The 14,798-nt window shown below is 44.0% G+C and overlaps 1 protein-coding gene across 2 annotated transcripts in view; it reads right to left on the bottom strand.

Annotated features, from left to right (window-relative positions):
- Positions 1 to 1,130: 1,130 nt before the first annotated feature.
- The window catches only part of RSPRY1 (ring finger and SPRY domain containing 1), a 39,756-nt gene continuing 26,088 nt past the window's right edge, over positions 1,131 to 14,798 (bottom strand). The window contains exons 9-16 of one of the 2 annotated variants that reach the window (XM_086621296.1): positions 14,315 to 14,446; positions 12,950 to 13,065; positions 12,011 to 12,154; positions 8,386 to 8,497; positions 7,606 to 7,708; positions 5,932 to 6,084; positions 3,839 to 3,943; positions 1,131 to 2,941 (exon numbers count right to left, since the gene is read on the bottom strand). In XM_086621296.1, the coding sequence (XP_086477422.1) occupies positions 2,845 to 2,941; positions 3,839 to 3,943; positions 5,932 to 6,084; positions 7,606 to 7,708; positions 8,386 to 8,497; positions 12,011 to 12,154; positions 12,950 to 13,065; positions 14,315 to 14,446 (962 nt within the window). In that variant the 3' untranslated portion in view covers positions 1,131 to 2,844. The remainder of the gene's footprint in view (positions 2,942 to 3,838; positions 3,944 to 5,931; positions 6,085 to 7,605; positions 7,709 to 8,385; positions 8,498 to 12,010; positions 12,155 to 12,949; positions 13,066 to 14,314; positions 14,447 to 14,798) is intronic. The other variant, XM_086621297.1, reaches the window with a different exon arrangement.

The following is a 14,798-nucleotide window of genomic DNA, read 5'->3' as shown; positions in this document are numbered from 1 at the left end:
CCTGGGGAGGAAACGAAAAACAAATGTAGACAAGGCGCTGCGCTCCGCTGCCATGCGCGGCCCGCGCACCGCTGCGCCCCAGCGCCTCCCACGGGCACGGGCACCCCCGGCCTTGGCCTCGGAGCCGCCTTCTTGCTCAGCGGAGGGCTCCTGCCGCCACGGCCCGCGGCACCAAACGCGTGTGAATTCACGGCGGCGGCGAATGAACTCAGAACAACCAGCCGCCTCCGAGACGTGTTTATTGTGCAACGGACACCGCGACAGCTCGCTTCCCCTTCCGCGGGCCCGCGGAGCCGCCGCCTCCCCCCCGGCCCAGAGCGCTCGGGGCGCGCAGGGCCCGAGCGGGGCGCCGCTCCGCTCACGGAGGACCCAGCCCCACGGCCACCCCCGCGCCGGGCGGATCGTACAGGCTTTCCCTTGGTGAAACGGGCAGGACGGTTCTCTGCAACACGGCTCCCTCCTCCGGCACCGCCGGCTTCCTCGGCCCAGCACCAGCCGCATGGAAGACAGTCTGGGGCAAAATTTTCCAAAGCATTCCCGTCTGCTCAACACGGAGCGCAGGCGCTTAGTCCCGTGTCCGCAAAGGCAGCGGGGCTCTTCGGTCACCCCTGTTCCGAGGGGACACCAGACACCCAGAAGCTTTTGTGGACCTGGGTTTAAGAGCTTAATCTCAGCCAGCAGTTGGTACAAACCGGGAGCCCTAGGCACTTCCGAAAATTTCACCTCAGTTAATCCTGGCCAGGGAAAGCAAAGCCCTGAAGTCACAAGAATCTATTAAGGCAGAGTTCAAAATGGTTTTGTCCCACCTCTTCCCTAAGTATGGGTTTTATCCTTGTACCTTAGGGACGAAATCCCATCACTGTGTTTGGAAGCACTTAAAAGTTCATTTCAAGCGATTCTGAAATTGGGATATCCTTCTGGCAGTGACGGTGCTCACAGGTTTGCTCGTTCGGCTCTGAGCAGGAAGGGACTCGCAACAGGGATTACAGCAAAGCATCGTAACGCACAGTCAGTGAGGGAACCAGGTCCCCGTGGCACGGATCTGCCAGCCTAACGTTAATCAAAACGGGCATCTGAGGCGGAAGGGAATTCACATTTTAGCAAAAAGACTAACCAGCACCCTGGTTTTGGATTCAGTCTGTATTTGGGGAAAAAAAAAAAAAAAATCAACATGAAAACAATGGACAGAACTTTCCTAACTCACACATTGTACTCCAGAGGCTCAATGGAGACACTTTTTTCCTTTTCTTTTTAAATCTCTGGATGGAATTCAGCACCCTTGAGTTAGCAAAGGCAGAAGGTGACCGGAGTTGCAGAGAGCTCGATTCTGGAACCTGTGTGCATTGCTCCCGGCTCCTACTTAGGTAAGGAGGAAGCAAAAGTGCTCGGCAGGAAGAAGCAGCCTCAGTTCTGCTTTGTTAATACCTGATAGTAGGATAAAGATAACAGATGATTCTAAAAAGAAGATAATCGCAGCATGAGAATCCACAGCCTCTGCTGTTGAATCACTGCTGAGAAGCGGGGTGGTTTTGGGGTAAGTTGGGTGTGAATTAGTGAAGTTCTATTATAGAGCCAGAGAATTTAAAACCACAGCCTGTACAAGTCTTGGAAGAGACTGAGTTGTATCCTCAGTTGGTGCAAAATAAGCGTAACTCCACCGATTTTTGTGCTACTCCCCTGACACCAGCTGTGAACCCTGACTCCTTGGAGAAACCTAGTAGAACGGTCAAGAGCTGCCTACTGAAATGCATCCTTAACACACAAGTGTCACAAACGTGTCATTAAAGTGGGGCAGAGATTCCCACTGGATGATCCCCACCAAAAATACCAAGTGTGGCCCCAAACCTGCTCAGAGCAGGACGGACATGTGGCAAGCAAGGTGCATTTTTAACGAGTTACAGAGTAAGACTGAACTTGCTATCCAAATAACTTTTTTTTTTTTTAAATAAACTGGCCCCAAATCCTTCTCCAGTCTTTTAAGATAGCTCAATATTTCCAAAGTGAACAAAACTTTCAAAAACAACGCTGATTAAAAAAGATGCTTGATGAGACCTTAAAAAATACCCAGAATATCAAATTAATTCCAGTCCGGCGTTATAATTAGTTAAGAATACCTCCTGAAAATTATATCCTCACAAAAAAAACGTGGGTACTGAAGTTAAAAGCATCAGAAACACTAGGTACTTGAAAATACCACTAATCTTTTAACGTCTCAAACCAAATCAGAACATTCTTTGGAATCACCAATGGTATTGAAACACATAAGTTTCTCCCCAGTCTCCACACTTGTCTTTTCAAATCTGTGTACAGATTCAGCCTTGGAGCAGTTGGATATCCACTGTTGGAAAACTCAGAGTCTCTGACCAGCAGGAGGCTACATGAAACAGGAAAACGTTGGCATTCTCGTTTTAGCACTGACTTCTGCCAAAGGTAGAGGCTTTTGAGCACAAGACAGAACGGCCCTGTTTTGGGAGATATTTTTTTTCCCCTCTTCTTTGCTAAAATGCATTGTACGTGTAACTTCCAGTGCAAATTTTTTCAGCACTTGCGACAGGCGAGAAGGGGAGGGACGAGAGACGCTCTTGTGTGGTCTTGCTTGGAGGAACCAGTAGCCATAGCACGCTGACCTACCAGCTTTCCTTACTGTTGAAACCAGTTCCCATCGCTGGCAACCCGAAATAGCTTATTAAAGATTTCATTTTTAAGATAAACAGAGTACAGTTCAGCATGAAATCTGGCCGCGGCTGTGGTCCTGTGTGCGTAAAGATGGGTTAGAGATGCTTTCCCCTTTCTGTGTTGGCTGGAGCCTGTGAAAAACAAGTCTGTGGTGTTCCTCCACGTGTGTCATGAAATGTGGGAGATCTGTCTGACTCGGGTCTGTATTTCCTGGCGACACAAGGGGCACGTCTCCAGTTGCAAGGCACACTCCATGCACAGGTCACTGAAGGAGAAGAACAATCGGTTAAGGCCTGCATTCACAATACAACCCCAAAGGACTCCAAGCACTAAGCAGTTTAGGTGTGCTGCTGGAAACACAGTCGAGATAAGTCTTTCAGCGTGGAGATTAGGAATTGCAAGTCAGGTGTTGGGGATCCACAGGCTTTGGGAGGAGCTCAGGCTGCTCAGCACCTCACAGACCTGAGCTGCTGGTGCAGCTGGTCAGGATCATGCTTGCTCTGCTCTGGAGAACAGCAGTCCCAGTGCCCTGGTGACACCCATGGGGCACATCTCTTCTTTTTTTCCACTTTCGAGCATCTAGACCTGCTTCCACGAGTGCTCGGAGAACACTAAGGCACTGGACTTAACTGGACTGATGTTCTAGTAGGCTGCTTAAAGGCAGGAAAGTGCTGTGATGGTATTACTCATACTGCTGTCTCCTTTTTATCTTTTAGAGGAATTTGTGACTTAAGACAATCCATTTATCAAATGTTTAATGAGTATTTGAGTATATAATGAATTTTCTGCTCTCCTCTTGTGATCTGGATTTCACAGCACAGCACTAAACAAGTACTCGTCAGTAAAACCTTTGATATCAGGGAATTAAGACTCGGGAGCCCAGGAGTAGCATACTTAGATAGTCACAGAACTTCCCCAACCCCAAACACACACAATTAGGGATTAAATCTACTCAGGGGTAGGATGAGGGAATAATGCAAGTACTGTGCTTAACCTCTATCTGTCACATCTTTAAAAGGAGGGGTTATTTCCTTTACGCTGCGGAGTAAATCAAGATAAGCAGGGTCTGCATCTGGTCTCACCTAAGCTGAATGTCAAAACGCACACATTTTCCTGTTTCTTTGGGTTTTGGGTTTGTTTTGGGTTGTTTTTAAGGTTTTACCTGTGTCCACATGGCCTGAGTTCTGTGTCTGCTACTTCATCACAGCAAAGGGTGCAGCAGTTCTCTCGGATACTGACTTGCTTCAGCAAAGCCAGGCGCCTGTGTCTGAAAAGTGAGAGACAGCCACACACACACACGTTAGTTTGGCTCAAAACGACAGATCCGTAACGATCCCGTGCTGCATCAAAGCCACTGCAACACTTGCCAGTGCTACTCAACACTACTGCTGCTAAACATCAATTAAAATCTCCCACAAAAAAAGGCTTAACCCACCCAGGGATGCTCAGGACAGTCTTCGACTCCCTGTTCTGGTCAGCCAGAAAGGGGCAAAGAGGGGGTTAGATTACAATTCTTCTAGCTCCCACAGCTGAACACTTTGAAAAAGTTGTTCTTCAGTACCTGTGCGCTCTTCAGAGTTAGAAAAAACCACACACAAACCCACGTACCAACAAAATTCATAAACCCTATAATGCTGTAACACAGTTTAAAAGAACAGAAATAGAAAATAAAATCAGCAGCCCAGTACGGCAACTGCCAGAAGGGCGAGGGAAAAAAACTCCTGCGGTGGGTAATCGGGGTCCGCTCAGGCCCTTGCCTTGCCCCACCACTTTTAAGATCAAAGCTAGCTTTTAATTCAGGATTGGCTTATCGTTTCCAAGCAGTTCAGGCTGTAGGGCAGGGATGATCTTTGTTTACAGAAAGAGCAGCAGGGTCCAAGTTTGAACGGAGCCTTTCAGTGCCGTGACACGTTAAATAGGCTCTAACACAGGAGGCCAAGATTCTCCAGTCAGATATCAACAGGAAACCAGTTTCCCCCAGTTTCTCTCTCCACCTTTTGGCACAACCAAACAACAGCTCTCATGGGTGATGCTGAGACATCGCAAGAGTAGTGCCAGAGTGACATCAGTAACAATCCCATCTGATCATCAGCCAAAATCTGCAAAGCCCCTCACCCAGTGCATGACACCAGTAAGACAGAAGAATGCTTAATCTGCAAAGGGGACTGACCCCGCATGACAACTAACACACCATTGTAAGGAACTAAACCAGGCTCTCACTTAAGGTGCCTGCAGTCAGAAGCAGGTGGAAATTACTCTGGCTATGAACACAAGTACAGAACAGTCTGGCAAATTGCATTGGATTTTCTCTGCACAAATACATGAGAAGTCTCAAACTTTGCGAGCATGTGACTCAGATCCAAGAGTAAGGTATTTTTTGGTTTTCTTTTTAAACACCAAGATACTTCAGTACCTAATTCATTTGCATCGAACAGCCAGATAATTCAAAACCAGTCTCTCAATTTTACTATGGCCAGGGGTACCCACCTCCAACAACCCCTGCCCTCACTTAATTAGATGCCAAAAAAGACTGTTTCAACCACATCCGTTGGCACCGCTCCAAGGGCCGTCTTGGACTTGCTATATCCCAGATTACACCGTATACTGTTACTGTTTGTGTTCCAGAAAACTATTTTATTACTAATGACCTAAACTAGAAAAGCTATTCGTTTTCAATCCTGCCAGGAATTTGGTCAGTTAAGGAAAAGTGTATCCAAACGTGTTTCTATCTGGCTTGATTTATATCTAGGTGGGAAAGCACTTCTAAATTTGAATAACCTTTGTCAGTACTGTTATCCACAAATGAGGAAATTTTCATCTGGATCAGAAAAGGAAGACAATTCCGAGTCCTACAATCATTTGGCACCTCCATGCTGCCACCATCACAAATTAGGTCAACTTTAAATAAGACATCTCTTTTAATTAAGACTATACCTCCTCAGCCAACCTAATCATTCTTAGATGGCAGGAGGCACTTCTACTAAAAACACTTCATCGTGCAGTACGAGTTAATATTAATTTAGCTTTGTGTTACAAAAAATTATTTTAATTTAATGGATTTTGGTGGTATATCTCCAGCACCACTCATCTAACTGCACTGGAGCATATGGTCTAATCCTGTTCTGAAAGAAGTCTCTGGAGGTAGGACCCCATAAAAGACAACTTTGCTAAGTACAACGTAAGACTACACAACTCAGAAGCGAAGTGTTTTATTTCTCCATGTGCAAACACACTCAAACTAGACAGGAGGATTACCTGGGCAGAATGATCTTCTCTTCTGCTGTCAGAAAGGCATAATCATTGAAGGTACTGAACTTCATTGACGGTGGGTACTTGAAAGGTTTTGCCCCAAAGTTGAACTCGCACTGTTGGTAGGACATGAAACTAGCTGCAGCAAAAAAGCCAGATCTGCAACGTGATGAACAACAGACATTTCAGAATGACTTAAACTATAACAGAACTTTCCAGACATGGATTACTATTACCAGACAAAAACACACTCTGAAACAGAGGGACAAGCTCCTTCAACAGAGTGTTCTACAGCTACTTGGGAGAAACACCTCTAACGCATGCAGTGTCAGCTGCACACACTTTCCTGGTTTAGTTCTCAGCTTCTGAATTTACTGTCAGGGTTTATCTGAAATTACTACTGAGTCAGCCAATAAAGGCTGCCTAGTCTACAACTGGGATTAGTCACACTTACACTGGGAGCAGATACATGCAGCTGAACAGCCCCCCACCTGATCCTCTTTACGCTCATCGGCTCAGATATCTCCTTCAGCCCTGAAAAAAGTATATTTCCTCCAAACAACTGCTGCATAGTAGAGTCCTGAGGAGCAGTACCAACTGCACGGGACACCTCCACGGCCACCACTCCTACTGCTTTATTTGAGCAGGAACAAATCTGCACAACTTGTAACTCTCCTCCCTTACTGTGTGGGACCCCTGTGGGATGGAACTAGGTCTGAGCTCCCTTAGCACAACACCCATCTGCTCCCCTGTGCCCTTGCAGGATTACCTGAGGACAGCTGTCTCGTCTTCACAGCCACACGGGCACCTTGCAAAAACCCCACAACTATCACTTCTTTCAGTTTTATTTACTGAAAGGGCCCAAGTTGACTAATGCCCTATGTTCTAACCAACTAAGAGAATCCATGGAGCGTAGAAATGACATACTCCATGTGAAGAAGTACTGCAAGTTGAATAAATGAGATATTCTGCAACACTTTAAACTGAACTACTGTTTTGCTTGCATCTTGAACTTCACTTTGAGGAGAAACCATGAATGAAATTACTAGCACGGTAGTATTCATTTACAAAGTACTGTAATGTTTAATGACACTGCATAGCTTCTCTCTCGAGTATCACACCGGCTTATCTTTTCAGAATTAAAGGGCTGAACTCCTCCAGGAGAGCCAGAGAAATTAGCCACGTGTTAAAATTAACAGAATTGGCGAATAAGCCTAACACCCTTCCGTAACGCTACCAACAGACGTGCTCCCAGGAACATCCAACATGCTGCTACAGGAATTGGCCCCAGTGAACGGCAGTAAGTTAATACACACTCTTCAGCATGTACAGGACTGAGGCTTTATTTTTTAAAAGATCAAAAATTCGTCAAGCACTACTAGAAATTTGTTTGTCTTTGCTACAGCGTCATTCTAGGTCAATGCTGTGCTGGTTTGTCTGTAGAAAACATCGAGTCGAACCTACTTTTGGAAGGTCCAAAGTATTTATTTTAGACCCTGAAATCCACCTGTAAAATTATATCCTTTTCGCTGATGTCTAAGCAACTTTCAATTGGGAAACCTGCTTAATGATGGCTTTAGGTAAGCAAATGTGAGTTTACATCTCACATGGGAAACACTCCATATAATTAAAACAATTATCCACACAGGTCGCTGTCCTTCCAAATGAGCACATACTTACACAGCAGATGAAAATACTTGCTTCTCAGCAGGAAGCTGGTTTCCATTTAAATAGAAGATCATTTGCTTTTCTTGCAAGTCTAGTAGAAATCCTATTGTGTCTCCTTACATGCAAAACAAAGATAATTTAAAGATATCACTTCTGTTAAATGCCAACAGCTGAAACAGTTATTAAGTATCACATATCTCACTATGAGTTGTCTCACTTAGAAGGATCTATTTGCAGAGGCATAACAGAAGAAACGTTGATACAGACAGTAACTAAAGGGGGAAAAAAATGGACAAAATAGTAAAAAAATTAAAATATTTTAGTCTGCCAGAGCATTAACACTACAGTGTTGCAGAAGTATCGCAGAGTATTTGCCAAAGCCAGAAAAATGCTGCACTCGGTCCCTCCTTGGCTCTTTTACACATGTTGAAGATATGCTCAGAACGAAGCCTAAGTTTCTGATATGCTTGTGCTATTTACTTTTAAGAGGAGTTTTAATTTAGCCATCCCTGGGAGAGATTTTTAACAGAACAGAAGGTGGCACAGTTCACACAAGGATGGCACGCACAGACTCCTACCAAGGTTTCAAAGCTGAGATCAAGAACAGAACTTTGCTGTCCAAGTAGTTATCCAAGAATTTAAAACAAGCAAGACAATGCACCTTCCCCTTAAGGATTAGGCTGTAACTGCTCTGCTTGCACCTACTAAAAAACTGTTTTCTAGACACCTGCAAGAGGAAAAAGTCCTGTGCAGAAAGCCAGTTAGGATAAAGAGAGAAGATGGACTGAATACCTTCTTTCCAACAGGGATGGGAATGTGGTTTACTTCTGGCATTATACCAAATCAGCTGCCGGCAGCCATCGTATGCGCAGGAGTATTCATCGTCCCCGATGCCATAACCTTCCTTCAGAAAAAAGAAAAAAAAAAAAGCATTTCAGTCTGCAGCCATTCCTCATACAGAAGGGCTAAAGTTTATTTTTATTCAACAGGTGCTGGTGGATGAGAAGCTCAACATGAGCCGGCACCGTGCACTGGCAGCCCAGAAAGCCAACCGTGTCCTGGGCTGCATCCAGAGCAGTGTGGGCAGCAGGGCGAGGGAGGGGATTCTGCCCCTCTGCTCTGCTCTCCTGAGACCCCCCCTGCAGTGCTGCGTTCAGCTCTGGGGTCCCCAACACAAGAAGGACATGGAGCTGCTGGAGCGGGTCCAGAGGAGGCCACAAAGATGATCCGAGGGCTGGAGCACCTCTGCTATGGAGACAGGCTGAGAGAGTTGGGGCTGTTCAGCCTGGAGAAGAGAAGGCTCCAGGGTGATCTTATAGCAGCTTTCCAGTACCTAAAGGGGCTACAGGAAAGCTGGAGAGGGACTTGGGACAAGGGTGTGTAGTGACAGGACAAGGGGCAATGGATTTGAACTGAAAGAGGGGAGATTTCCATGGGATAGAAGGAAGAAATTTTTCCCTCTGAGGGTGCTGAGGCACTGGCACAGGTTGCCCAGAGAAGCTGTGGCTGCCCCATCCCTGGAAATGTTCCAGGCCAGGTTGGATGAGGCTTTGGGCAACCTGGTGTAGTGGGGGGTGTCCCTGCCCACGGCAGGGGGGTTGGAACAAGATGATCTTTAAGGTCCCTTCCAACCCAAACCATTCTACAATTCCATAAACTGTTCACCCCAGAGCAGGAAGGGTTTCTCCCACTACTGTGAAGATAATTTTTTTTTTTTCAAACTAGTCTTAGTTTCATTTTTACATCAACGGGAATTTGCTGGGGTGAGGAGTGGGGAAGAAGGAGATACTGTCTCCAGAATGTTTTTCATTCTGAGTTTGAATCTCTCCTGCCTATTAAAATATTCCGAAACCAGAAGGCTAGCTAGGTTAACTTCTTGATCTTAAAAAGTCAACATAGAAGCATAATCACTTTCCTACCTTGAAGTCCCAGTACCAGACTTGTAATACCTTCCCCCTCAAGGTATCCAAGTGCCACCAGAACACACAGTACACAGACAGAGAACAAACCCATAGTCCCTTCACTGAATTTGTTGCATATTGTGTCCCTTTCAGTGCCAGTCTCCTTTGATTTGTGAAGAGGTTATCAAGTGATAGTCCCAAGGTCCAAGACAAATACAAAACTAAAAGTTTCAGAGTGGGAGAAGAATCTGTTATGTAGGAGAGCCCAAACATGAAACCCAAAAGCATTATGGAAGATAATGTCCTTGTGCTTAGCATGGTTTGTCTGGGGAGCAAACACTAGACAGTGTCTGATTATACAAGCCTCAGATGTCCCAAATTAAAGCTAAGCCCAGCTAATGGGTGTTTAATGTCATATTTAGGACTAGCCTTTTTGTTACACACACTGTAAATAAAGAGCATATGGCTACTCTGATGCCATACCCAGAAGATAATATCCTCGTGTTTCGGGCAGACACCTGATGAACTTAAATAACAGCAGCGTTTGGCCACCGGCGAAACAGTGGTAGCAACAGAAAATGATCCTGCTCAGAGATGTGACACCCCCTGTTTTCATACCTTGCACAGGGGGCACAGACAGAAAAATGCACACACACCCCAAGCTCCTTAGCAGTAAGTGGGAAAAATCTTTTAAGCCTCTTAGCAGTCTAAAGGCAGACACAGGCCTTTTATTTCCAACAGTTTCCTTTGCACTCAACACCTACAATGCCTGTGCAAAGGACAGGGCTGTAGGTACTTATGTTTGGTTGTTTGGGGTTTTTTTGTTTGTTTTGTTGTTTGTTTTGTTTTTGTTTTTGGTTTTTTTTTTTAATTTACATCACACTTGCAGTTCCGTGCTAGAAACGTGGGACTGGACTTGGGATGTGATGTGAAGATACATGCATGTCCTACGCCAGCAGAGCACAATGCTATTTACATGAGCAGTTAGAGGACATGGAGCAAGACCACTGAACTCACACGAAGGCTTAAGTTAAACGGTGAGAAAAGTTACTCTCCCATTACTGTTGGGGTTCTGGCCACTGGTGTGTTTCATCTCTGTGATATATTTCTCTCCTACCCCCCCACCATCAATACTTACTCACATGTATTAGGCCTATCTTCATATTAGCTTCTGCATTTCACTCAGCTGTAGAATGACTTTTTCTACAACAATCAGAAATGAGCAGTTTTACCTGCTTCTCTCTACATTAAATATGTGTGTATATAAATCCTTTATATACATAATTCTTTTCCTAAATTAAATTTCAAGTAGGAACAGAAAGCCATGCAATTACAACAAGAAAGTAGGGCTACAGGTACATTTCTCACCCAAGCTCAGCCAGAATTGTCAACTTAAAACCCCAGCCCTGCATTTCCACTCTGGCCAGTGGCAGGAGGCTAGGCCATACATACCTTTGGTACTAAAATCCTAGCTTGTGCTTTAACGAACTTTTATAGATGTTTGGAAGGCTGATAATATGGAAAGTCCTCTCTAAGCTGAAGCAGACAAGTTTTTTGGGTGATAATCATTATGTTTTTAGTGTTATGGAAATACTGAAGCAAATATGCTACAGCTTACGGAGTTGACAGCAGCCATACAGAGTTACCAAGAAGATTTAAGAAGAAAGAAGTCCTAGTTACATCTCTACTAACATTCAAGACTATTCTTTGACTATAGGTTTGGACTTGTGCACATGGCACATTTTGCTTTCATGCTACTAAGTACGTAGTTTTAAAAGTAAAATAGTAGGAAGAAGAATACTTAAGATGCTAAGTTATGTGGATGAGAGGGAGAGCAAAGCAAACGATAAAATAAGACAGTGTACTTATCCCATATTATCGGATTAAAAGCAAGAAGGAAGAGGGTTAAATCTTTTTCTAATCCTTATTTTTTTAATTAAAAAGAAGCTGTCACATACCCAAACCATCCCACATTGCTGCTACCAGCAGATCCAATGATACCATGCTATCCCAGAGTCAATTTTAATAGTTATTTCCCTTCTGAAAGTTAATTTAATAGGAAAGTATGTGAAAGAGGGTAATCAAACAGCTGCTTTGTGACCTGGGTAGAAGTGAGTGCGTGATAATCTGCTAGTTCTTAGCAAGCAATTGTTTACTTCACAAAAACAGGCAGTAACCACTGCTGTTATCTAAAGAATTTCCAAGAAGAGACTAAGCCACACGAAATAAGCCATTTCCCTGCAGCTTCCAGGCACCAGCAAGTAGATCACGAGCTGCCACTGCTAGCAGCTACGCATGACTTGTGTGAACAGTGTCAGTCTGTAGCAATGAGGACACAGCCCTTTCTTCTATCACTGACTTCAGCAACTGTAGCTTCATGAAAGCACAGAAAAATGGAAGGAAACACGCAAGTGCTCAGTTACCACCACAGAATAACCAGAGCTGTTTTCACAGGTGCTGTAAGCAGAAAAACACTGAAGCCACATCATCAGCTCCATGATGTTACACGTACTCACATGATTAAGAAATTTGCTGTCTTTGGTAGCCCACCCTATCTGCATCACTCCCGAAGTAACGACTGTAACTTCATAGTACCAAACTCCAGAATCGACGCAGAACGTACATCGAACGCTTTCGAAGGATGAGGCATCACATCGAGCCTACCAAAAACAAACCAAAAGTTAGCTTGCTACAAAATTACCCTCCAAATAAGCCCCTTTCTTCTCTGGATCAAGTTTCTTGCATATAAGAATACACCAGCATAATTTTAGAGGCACTTCAGACAGAAGGCAACCTCTCTTTATAGCAGTAATTGTCACACAAAGTAGCAAGTAGGCAAGACTGAAAATTGTTCAGTGGTAAGCCACAGGGGAAAAAAAACAAACAAACAAACAAAAAGGAGAGAGCTGACAGAGTCAATGTAAAGATTTAAAGACTAAGACAAGCAAGCCAGGAAGACCTAAGTCATCAGTTGTTAGCTGACTCCTAGTACAAAGGATAAAGAGAGATTCCACATTACATGAAAATTCGTTTGTAAGTAGTTAAACGAGTTTTTAAAAGAAGTAACAGGGGAAGAAAAAAACCTCACGGCTGAGACAAAACCCCCACTGCTATGGGCTTTTCAAGACCAGACAGGACAAATAACAGGAATTATACTTTGTGAACAATTTTAGCCAAAACGAGTGAAAAGCCTGCTGGCTGTAAAGCACCCTCCCCACTTTTCTGAGGTTTTATGGCACAGATACGGGTGATACTTCACTGTGAATGTTTCTACAATTGACATCAGCGTAGTGCTGTTACAACCCTCTGACAAAGCAAGTCTTCTGTACAAAGCAGGCAGAGAACTTTGATTCATTCTAGAAAAATCACAGGACCAGGTAGCAAATAAAAATAGTTAAAACCTGCTTTTTTCTTCAGGCTCCTTTTTGGGCTGACATGATGAAGTGATATCCTACCTCTAATCCATGTGGTGAGATCTTCAGGTATTCACTGACGTCGTTACTGTTCAGCATAGCCCTAATGTTGGTCAGGTCAACCTTCTCATATGTAAACTGCCTGCCTTCTTTTAAAACTGCAAGATAGAACTAGTTTTAATCACTGCTGCAGCAAAACTTCACATTTCACACCGCGGCAATCAATCTCTCCAGGATCCAGATGATTTTGGGCATAACTGAATGAAATATTGACCTTTTGCCTGCATGAGAACAGCATCACTTCCAATGCACGGCGTGGTAAATACCCTCTAAACATCAGAACAAAACCTAGAGCTCTGACTAGAGCTCTTACAGTCTAATTGCTGCTTTCAGGAAACCCACAGGGAAACACGAGGCATCCAAGTTCATCCGAAGATGCCACTGTTCCAGGAGTTACCATTGCATTTGTATACTCAGTGGGGTAGTTTTTCCTATTCACCACACTGGAAAAGATTCTGGGGGTGGGGAAGAAGGGGAAAAGAAGGATTTAGAGTTTTTTTAACCTCTCATTTTCAGGTAGGTGAGGAACTTGAACTGTGCCAAAGCAGCTCTTTCTCCCTGCATCCCCTTTTCACACGGAAGGAGCAGAAGCATTTGTCATGCCAGGTGTCGAACTGCTGACACATGCTAGTTTGCAAACCAGAGATCTTATCTTGGGACCCTGCACATATCCCAAACTCGCTACAACACTTACACAGATGTTTACCGAACACAACTGACACTGGCCTTCCATAAGCTGGCTAAAGCCCCATAAAAAACAAGGCATTTCACCCAAATTTATCTAAAAGGCATTTAGATGCTACAAGGAGTTGCTGTATCCTCAAAATCACAACTAAACACATGAATCTGATGATTGTTAGTCATCCAAAAAGATAGATCTAGCAAAGTGCTTTGTCAAACACTCTTCACTTTTGATCACAAGACTGTATTTTTACTTTTTACAAGTCTTTAATAGTTCCTTGAGACTGTGCACTGCTGGGGTATGATCACCAGGGTATCTCAGTAGTCCAGCTGTGCCACAGACAGAGCTGCACTATTTAGCTACTCAGCACGTCTGCTGAAGCATGGGGTACAGGAAATATGGTGCAAAGAAGAATTTTCACTGCAGCTCTAGCTTGCAGAGTACAAACCACTTGCTTTCACAAACATCTTCCTTGCCAAAATTTCCTTTCCATGCAATTACGCTGGATTTATTTGCCTTTTTTTTTTTTTTTTGAAGAAGAGTTATTACAAATGCAGTCAGGTATATTTACAATAAGTGCTTACACAAAACAAACAAAAAGTAGTCCTCCATCTCTTTGGAGAAGTGATTAATATTAAATGAATCCATCCCTTCGTTATACCTACACAGATTGTCTAAACTCCACTGGGCACAGAATCCAACCTGGCGTTTTAAATAGTCTGGATTATCTGTCCACTTCTCTAGCAAGATCAGTTGGTCGCTAATGCACGATTCAGAAACTGTCATTTTATTTTCACCTGCAATTTAAGAGCAAAAAAGAATAATTACTGTAAACGAAGGAGAAGCTTAGTTAAAAATAGTAACATTCTACAAACGCAGCAGAACCACCACCACCAACTTTAAACCTCAGTGTCACAAACAGCATGAAATTCTTTCCCCAAGCAGACGTGAAATTAACTTAGCACTCAGACACACCACTTCTCAGCACGAAGCTGCGCCATCAAGACGATTAGATCACAGCCAGTTCTCCAGCTCTCTAACACAGATTCATTGCTTTTCAAGTAACAAAGGTCTCATGTAATAAGTCTTTCTGTAGCAATCTCTAAACTGAGAAGGACTGAGTTGCTGCAAATCTCTTACAGGTTTGCA

Source organism: Tauraco erythrolophus, chromosome 15 (genome assembly GCF_009769465.1).
Source record: "Tauraco erythrolophus isolate bTauEry1 chromosome 15, bTauEry1.pri, whole genome shotgun sequence".
In the NCBI taxonomy this organism is placed as follows: domain Eukaryota; kingdom Metazoa; phylum Chordata; class Aves; order Musophagiformes; family Musophagidae; genus Tauraco; species Tauraco erythrolophus.
Note: the sequence above shows the minus strand (reverse complement) of the source record. Positions and strands in the feature narration are given on the sequence as shown.